Genomic DNA, 9,348 nt, shown 5'->3' with positions numbered 1-9,348 from the left:
CTATGTCCATAAAACAGGTTCTGAATGAATTATGTTACTGATACCTAATGGTCAAAAGCAATAGCAAAAATAATAGGTCAATATTATTAAATTGCAGACAAAGATTTTGAATTGCTAGGCTGGCCTTGACTGGTCTGCACAAAGCCAAGTCCTAATCTCAGCTGAACACCTCTGGTGTGACTTTAAATGAAGTCCTTGAGCCAAAAACTCATCACCAAACACCAATATTTAGATCGCTAAACTCCAGCTTGTTTGTTTTTCAGATCATCTGTGGCGGTGCTTCCACAATGAGGAGTGAGCGCGTGCGCATGCTTGCCAGATTGCTTAAAATAAGCAAAACACACCGGGCAGAAAATGCATGAATTTAACAGCGAAGCTCTGATTCGGGGATTAGAACTCTTGATATCTGGCAACCGCACTCATGAAAGCTCGTGTGTAGAGCAGTCTGCAATATGCAAATGTCTCCAACATTTTGTCTCCTTTCTTAGTCATAGGGTAAAAAGCTCGTCAACGAACATTTTTCGTCATAGTCTTCGTTAACGAAATTAACACTACTCTCCATGCATAGATTAATAAAGCTATTTCTAGGAATATTAAAACAGTTTTCACTAAATATTTTTTGGACGTCTCTGTTCTGGGCTGCGTTTCCCGATAACGGTGTCTCTTAGCGTGCTACGAAGCACACACACACACACACACACACACATACACACACATATATATATATATATATATATGTGTGTGTGTGTATGTGTATATGTATGTAGGCATGTATGTATAAGTTTGCAAGTGTGCGAACCTGCAACCTCACGGTCAAAAGTATTCTGCCTTAATCAGCTACATTAACTGGCTGTTTGGCTTCACTTGCATTTGAAAGGGTCATTTATATGATCATGTTCATATATATATTATGAAGGCCTGGTCGAGCGCTGATGTGTTGGCGATGGGGATAAGTGTCCCATCCACAAGGCCAATTACTCACAGGACATCCGCAATGGCATGGAAGCCTTGATGTGCCTCCATCACTTCGTGCCTGGCGAATATAATATAATATAATAATCGGTGGCGTGACGGAGCAGGATGTTTGTGAGTGAACGCACTGCCACACCGAGGTCTTACTCAACCCATATCCATCCCCAAACACCTCCAGAAAACTCCCCATAGCATAAAAACGGAGAGCCGCCAGCAGTTGAATTTCGGGGCTTAGGACAACTATTCGCTGTCTCACTGCCATAGTTTGACCAAACTCCCCATCACATTCATTCCCTTTAAATAGACTCCTAATTATGTGCTGCCTAATATTTTACCAGCCGATGTGCCTTTGTATAATGGAAAAACTAACAACCATCAGTATAATGACAGTTTTATTCTTTGCATAAAAACACTTCAATTAATTGAACACTAATTGAACACTGGGTGTATTACAACTTTAGAATTGTAATATTTATTTGGTTCTGCACTTTTTCTTGCCAGAATTACAATCGTATCGACTGAAATGTGAAGAAGCTTTTTGCACAGTGGTGGCCACTAGCGGAGTGAACTGTGAACAGCGATAAGGTATAGCTAAGAGTGGTCCAGACTAACCTTACGAATGAATGACTTACAGAAGGTATACTTAACTAAGAACGGTTCGGGAAACACGTATTAACGTCAAGGTACAACTTAAGGTATAACTTACGAACGACGTAGCGTTAAGAAGGTTTCGGGAAACGCAGCCCTGCTCTGGATTAAATCATCTCTGGCGAAAAGCAAGAGTAATGAGCATGTGGCTGCAAACACACACATGGCCTTATCGCCTGGGAGTCCACTGCGCTGTAAAACTTAATGACTCATTTCCAAAAGCTATAATGCCGCATACTTCAACATGTGCTGCCATCACATGGGAATGCAGCGTGTGGCTATAAAATCTAACGAGTCATTACAGCCTGCGCAAGATATTATGGATCCAGCTCAAGGTGAGGATAAAAGTGCTGAAAAGCCAGCCACAGGGAGCACTTCTCAGTATGCTATGTACATTTATATTCCTGATACACACGTATAGTATAAATGCATGCTGATAAGTGAATCATATCTGTTTACAGAGCTGAAAATCATTTTAAGCCTTTCTGCAAAAAAAAAAAAAAACTGTCTCATGTACATAGGGTTGTATACAGATAATGTAGCCTTTATTTTTCCTTTTCTCTTAAGTCTCTTAAGCTCAACAAGACTGCATTTATTAGATCCAAAATATAGTAAAGCTAAAATATTATGAAATAGCATTCAAATTTAAAATAAGTGTTTTCCATTTAAATATTTTTTAAAACAGTTGAGCTGCTTAATATTTTCCTGGAAACAGTGATTTTTAGACTTTTTCTGCAGGACACTGTTATAATCAGAAAATTCAAAAGAACGACATTTAGTTGAAATAGAAATATTTTGTAAAATTACTTTTGAAAGGCAGTGTATATTTGAATTAGAAGTATTGAGAATAATTATTTTTGCACATTACAGTAAGATACTGGGAATTAATAGACAATTAGAGTGTTTGTATGTGCTGAATTGTCATGAAAAGTTCAGTAATATTTTAGATTTTTATTTTTGGTAAAATATTGCCCATTTTTAATTTACCTAGATAACACCATATACTCCACTACTGTGGATTCTGTAAAATCATACTCAATTTACTCAATTTGAGCTGTCACAAGCCTTGACAGTACATGAAAATCAGTGGTCGACTGATATATCGCCAAGGCCGATATTTGGCATTTTTCAAGTATCGGCATTGGCCGACAAGTTTTTCTGTTTGGCTGATGTGTTCGAGGTGGGACTTTTATTTTGACGGCACTGAGAATGGCAGGGCCTGCGCACACAGTGCTCACATTCTCTCTCTTGATTGCTGTCATCGTTTAACAGCTCTGTCTAATACAAATAGAAGTCTGTCTAAAAATCAGATAGAACTGTTAAACAAAGAAATTAAAATGTATACAAAAAGTATTATAACGATTGCCTTTATATCAATAGTAATAGAAAGGCAAACGTTATAATACTTTCTCGTTTGCCATCAGCATTCAGCAAATACGCATTTATATCATTTAAACAAATCTTTGAATGACTAACAAACATTTAATTTCACAAACCTTGCAAACTTTAAACTCGTGATTTCAAACTATGCTGCACTTTATCCGTTTGCCCACTGCCATATTCATGTCATTTTTACTGTGTGCTGTATGTAAAATGAGTGTTACCTTGGCTTTATTTGAAACAATATGGTTAATAATGCATACAAACGTCCCAGAATACTGAGTGCCCTTTTGGTTACAGTGTTTACTTCCTTTTTAATTCTATTTTTATTAAATATTTATTTGTGAAAAATACTTTGTCATCTAAACAATAATTTGTTTAAGTTTATTTTACACATTTATTTTTTAAAGGGGTGGTTCATTGCGATTTCACTTTTTTAATGTTAGTTAGTGTGTAATGTTGCTGTTTGAGCATTAACAATATCTGCAAAGTTACGAAGCTGAAAGATCAATGCAAACGGAGATATCGTCTTTTAAAATTCTGGCAGTTTAATGCCTACAAAAACGGATGATCAGCGTGTTTCTCAGAGAAGGGACAGAGCGGTGTGGAATAAAGGTAAATTATGTGAAAAATAATGCATTTTTAAAAAAACAAAGCATTAACACATGTTAGACTGCACCCCATAAACACAATCAAGCCTATAAAAACCCCACTGAACCACCCCTTTTAACACATTTTCAAATTATTTAAATACTAAAATAAATAAAATTACATCAGCTTTATATCGGCCATCCTGCTTTCCAAGATATCGGCATCGGCTGTCAAAAAAACTAAATCAGTCGACCACTAATGAAAATACAGGCAGTAACCACCTCAGGTAACCTAGAAGCACCTCCTTACCCTCTTTTTAGATCTGCTTCTGGGCAGCATGTAGATGTCTTCCATCTCCTTCTGCTTCTGCTCTTCCTCCACCTTCCGCCGCTGCTCCTCTGGAATTATGTCATCCCAGTCGCGTATAGGCTTCTCCTCAAGATTTGGTGTGCTTTCATCAATGGTGAAGTTAGCAACCTATCAAAAGGAAAACACACAGTTCATACTGGGCCAAGGCTCAGGAGAAAATATGCTACTTAACATTAAAAGTTTTAATAGAATCTTGAGTACCTTAAACTGTGACAGAAGCTCGTCTGTAGCACTAGATCCTTGATCGCTCTCTCTGGTTTCAGCAAGCCGCAAGATCTCATCAATGTCCATTTCCTGTGGCTCTGATTCCTCCCCCTCAGGTTCCTTAAAAAGATCCTCTGCTCCAAACTTCAAGATTGCTGTCAATTCTTCTTTACTGAAGGGGTTTGAACTGGAGATGGCCAACACACCGGCATACATTATGTGTTATACGTTTAATACATGCTTAAAACAACATTCTGATAAGAGAAATTTAATTTTTTCTACTTAATATTCAAGGTTCTCACTTTGAATTTGCGGAGCTGTTATCCAGTACGGTTCGCCCAGTGGTGTCCATCCTCTGAATCACGAGATGGTCTAGTACCATCTTCTTTTTGGCTCTTTCAATAATGTCTTCCTCCACTGTGCCTTTTGTGACCAGACGATAGATATTCACCTATGCAAAGAACCCCAAAATATATTTAATTGCAGTCTACGTATGCTACTTATGACACTATCTCATACTCCTCCAGAAGTATGTGTCGTTACACATTAGGTCAAAGATTCATGCTCTACTTACTTGCTTTTTCTGGCCAATCCTGTGGGCTCTGGCCTGGGCTTGAAGATCATTTTGTGGATTCCAGTCCGAGTCAAAGATAACCACTGTGTCGGCAGAGGCCAGGTTAATCCCAAGCCCTCCAGCTCGGGTGGACAGCAGGAAACAGAAGTCCTGTTAAAGACCGTGGACAGTGAGAAGAAGAGCCAACTGCATTGTGATGAATGCTTAAATCTATTTATCCCATTCCAGGTTAATATGCATAAAAACTGGATAATAGCCTATGCAATGGTATAAATCAGTTTGTCTGAGCAACAGCAGACAGGTGGAGTGATTGTTAGGAAACCATCATTTTGCTTTGTGGTTTTGCATTATTTTTGGTGACATTAGTGGCACAGAAGTTATATTACCACTTATCAAAAATCAATATTATATGAATTATCAATTAGCCTTATGGAACCTAAAGGCAGTGCTTAAAACAAATGTACTGTATACAGTATACTTTATATTCTATTGAAGGAGTAACATTATGTGTTAGAAAATTATTTTGCTTCATGATTTTTGCATTATTTTTAGTGACATTTAGTGACATTAGTTGCAAAACTACTTAAATACAAAGCAACCCTATATGAAATATAAAATTAACCTTATGGAACCTCAAACATCAATATATTGTATATACTGTATATTATATTTTAAGATTTACATTCCTTGTTAGAAAAAAAAAAAATTATTTGCAATTTTTACTTATTTTTGGTGACACTAGTTAGGGATGGGCGATATGGGCTTAAAAATATATCACATGTGTGTAGTAAACAAAAAAGTGTGCCGCGCCATCCGCCATTCATTCATTGCGGAAATCATGGCGCCTTATGCATGATATCAAATGCTTCCGCAGATTTATAGTATTACTATAGCATTTCATCTGAGCATTGCGAATCACGCGTATGGCCGTGATAAGCGCTGAATGAATGACAGGCTTTCTGTTGTAACATCGCGCAAGGTAAATAAGGGTGACATCTAGTGGAGAAGACTAATGATACGATTCACGTTAATCAGATCTTATTTTAAATGTGTGCTGAAATAAATCCCGGAAAAGATCGATTCGCGGCTTTTGAGAATCGATATCGAATCGGCGTCATTTAAAAAAACGATTAATCGAAAAATAGATTTTTTTGCCCAGCCCTAATCGACGTGGCCTTTATCAATGTATATAATACTATCATTCTGTAATATGAAACCACGTCTGGTCACAAAAAGAAGTATTTCAAACACTCGACTATGTTATTAAGTTAATTTGGAGAAAAAGCATGTCAATAAATTATATCTTTGTTGGACAACAGTTTTGTAAACAGGCTCATACACATGCAAAACTGTATCGCACACGTGCTACTGTAGTACATTTATTCAGACCGATTTTTTGTGCACTGTACAGCCCTAACCAAACCAGTTACAGATTGTAAAAGGAGCTCGAGCTCCTCATTTAGCAATATAGGCTACTCCTCCTCAATTTCACGTCCGCTTTCTGTGATGTCGCTCCGCACTGTCGCACACAGAAATATGTCAACAACTAGACTTTATCGTTATTATCGCAGGAAGACTAATTCTTATCGTGGGGAGAATTTTTACCGGTATATCGCAAACGATAAGATATCGCCCATCCTTAACACTAGTGATGCAGATGTTGCATCACTACTTAAATACAAATCAACCTTGTATAAAATATAAAATCAACCTTATGCAACTTCAAACATCAATATATTGCATATACTGTATATTTTAAGAGTTATATTACTTGTTAGAAAATCATTATTTTGCTTTGTGATTTTTGCCTATTTTTGGTGATGCTAGTGGTGCAGAATTTACATCACCACTTATATACACATCAGCCTTGTAGAACCTCATTTCACAAACTTATGAAACATTAATTTATTGTATAAACTGTATATTTAATGAGTTTTTGAACAAACTTCTTGTTTCAATCTGACAGAACCGTTTTGACCTTTTATGAATTACATTTACATTCTTCTAATAATTACATAAGATCTGTATTTCCCATGGATCAAGCATTCCCAGAACCAGTAAAGTGCCTTGTCAACTGAGCTCTGATGCAGAGAGCTGACTGGAACATCACAACCATAGCAAATGTCTCCAGACAGTGCAGCTCTGCCCAAAGAAAACAAACATGCATGCCACAGTTTAGGATCTTACCTCAGAGCCTTCTGCATTAAAGTGGTCCAGTGCTTGTTTTCTGAGCTCTCCCTTGATGGAGCCGTCCAAACGCTGAACATGAGAGAAGACACAGATGCGGTTAAGGAATGTCAAGCGTGGGCACTTTGACCAAACTAGGGCACCTCAGCTATACACCCATAAAATCCTAAAACCCCCTAAAAAGTCAACACAAAATTATGACCACGCTGAGGATGTTTTGCCAGACCAAGACGCAAGCTGTGCTAATGCTCAAAGCTGCACCGATCAAAAAATATCCGAGGGATAAAAATAGGCTCGGGGAACTTGCTGTCTGAGCAGACATACTGCAACCCTGACACATGATTCCCTAAATCACCCGAGCAAAGTCCATACAAGCTACACCTCTGAATGTCTCCTCAGACATTACAAAAATACAAATTGTCAACTGTACAAGGACACTAAGCAAGTGCATTCACATAATTTTGTAATCGAGTACTCGGTAGCACACAAAAACAAGTACCGCATTTTCCCGGAAAAACACATGATTGTAAGTGCAGCACTGGGTCAAAATTTTACTGAAGAGAGAACAAATGTGACTCAGGTTGTGGAAAATATGGTAATCCATTTATTACAAAAATTCAAATGCAAGTTAAACAGAACTTAAGTATGCAATGTATTTTGTTTTATTCAGAAATGTTTCATCACTGATAATGATTTCCATGCAAGTTAATTTCAAAGTGATTTTAAAAATCCCAAAATTCACCTCAAGTTTACAGAGAAACTAATTTCAAAAGTAGACTGCCACCATTAGCATAATAGAAGTATACAAACTTTGTCTCGATACAAAGTTTAACATATTCCTATTCAGAAAAGCAAGTAGTGAAAGTACAAAAAACACTGACAAGCGACCAAGTATCTTTTTAACTTTACAACAGATCCTTATACATTATTATTACTTTTCATAATATAGAAATATTGCCACATGGCTTCATCGCTTATCATCTTAACGGCATATATCCACAGCACCACCCAGTGCATTCAGTGATCACTGCGAGATTTAGGTACAGGAATAATGCTTTTACTGCAAGTCGGCCAGTCAATTACACATGTACATTCCTAGTAGACACCTTTCTAATTGTAGGGCTGGGCGAATATGGCCAAAAAATTATCTAGATTTTTTTTTTTTCATATCAGTCGATATCGATAATTATCACGATAAATGTAACATTTTTTATTTCTTTCAAGTTTAAAGGCAGATTTTTGCTCCAATGTGAATGTTGTAACAACCAGACTTGTGGTTTCAACTATTCTTTATGGTCAGAACATGACAAACACTTTTTGACGTTCACATTTTTGAATTCTTTACACGTCTCCAGTCATTTTTCCTTAACAAAATAAATATCTTAATAGAAAAAATTATTTCTTAGTTCTGCATGTTCTAGTAATGAGTAATATTGTTTCACATCAAGAAACAAGTTTGTGTTGCCTGATAATACTTAAAATTACATTTGAACATTACATTACATTTTAGTCTCTTAGAAATAGAGTTAGGATGCAGATGTAGATTTATGTTCATTATCAAAATCAGTAATATTTGTACAAATTGTAGCAATCTCATTTTTATATGGTAAAATTTAATTATTCTGACTGTTTAAGGTGTTTTTTTAACCATTGGTCTTCCATAACATACATTTAGATCATGATAATCACAGTTAAAAACCACAAATATAGCACATCAATACCATGGTAAAAATGTAATATGGCTTGTAGGTATTTATGAGAAACAGTAGTCTAAATACATTTATAAATGCATAAACGCTATAGCTTAATCACAAAAAATACTGTAATTATATTCCATTACTCCTCCTTCAATATATTTAATACATGTCTACATTAATAATATAATAAAATTCGACACGAATACCCACATTTCTGACACAATACCATGGTGCAGTTAGTGCTACTACAGTAAATCTATGGTAAATGATGGCGATTTGTAGATTAAAAAGTCATCTGACTGTATCATTGCGCACAGTTTTTCTGCTGTTTGTCAGCGCTGTTTCATCTTGCTGTAAACAGAGTTATTTGTGTTCCTCGCTGAATTCAAGAGCTTCACACTGGATCTCACAGCGCTGTTCAGTGTCGCGTGAGCGAGACTCATCAGCGAGTGAACCTGTTTTTATACAGTCTGAGATAGGCATGGGCCGGTATGAGATTCTGACGGTATGATAACCTTAGATAAAAATATCACGGTATTGTGATTACAGCTCTAAAATATGTTATTTTTAAATGTCTGGGTAAAAAACAACAACTTTTTTCCCACTGAACACAATATATTTTATTTTTAAGAAAAATATAGAACATTTTGTAACAGTAAACATGTCAGGCTAAATAATTAAAATAAATAATTGAATTCTTCTTAATTAAATTAAGTGCAGTCATTT

General features: G+C 36.3%; 1 protein-coding gene across 1 annotated transcript in view; it reads right to left on the bottom strand.

Moving 5' to 3' along the window:
* LOC107693036 (chromodomain-helicase-DNA-binding protein 2-like) overlaps positions 1 to 9,348 on the bottom strand; it is a 42,739-nt gene that overhangs the window by 11,768 nt on the left and 21,623 nt on the right. The window contains 5 exon segments of the mRNA XM_016492278.1: positions 3,901 to 4,068; positions 4,162 to 4,351; positions 4,467 to 4,615; positions 4,739 to 4,888; positions 6,926 to 6,997. Of these exon segments, the coding sequence (XP_016347764.1) occupies positions 3,901 to 4,068; positions 4,162 to 4,351; positions 4,467 to 4,615; positions 4,739 to 4,888; positions 6,926 to 6,997 (729 nt within the window).

The sequence above is a fragment of the Sinocyclocheilus anshuiensis genome, unplaced genomic scaffold (genome assembly GCF_001515605.1).
Source record: "Sinocyclocheilus anshuiensis isolate Anshui unplaced genomic scaffold, SAMN03320099.WGS_v1.1 scaffold959, whole genome shotgun sequence".
Classification (NCBI taxonomy): Eukaryota; Metazoa; Chordata; class Actinopteri; order Cypriniformes; family Cyprinidae; genus Sinocyclocheilus; species Sinocyclocheilus anshuiensis.
The sequence above is the reverse complement of the archived record's forward strand: the minus strand, read 5'-3'. Positions and strand labels throughout refer to the sequence as shown.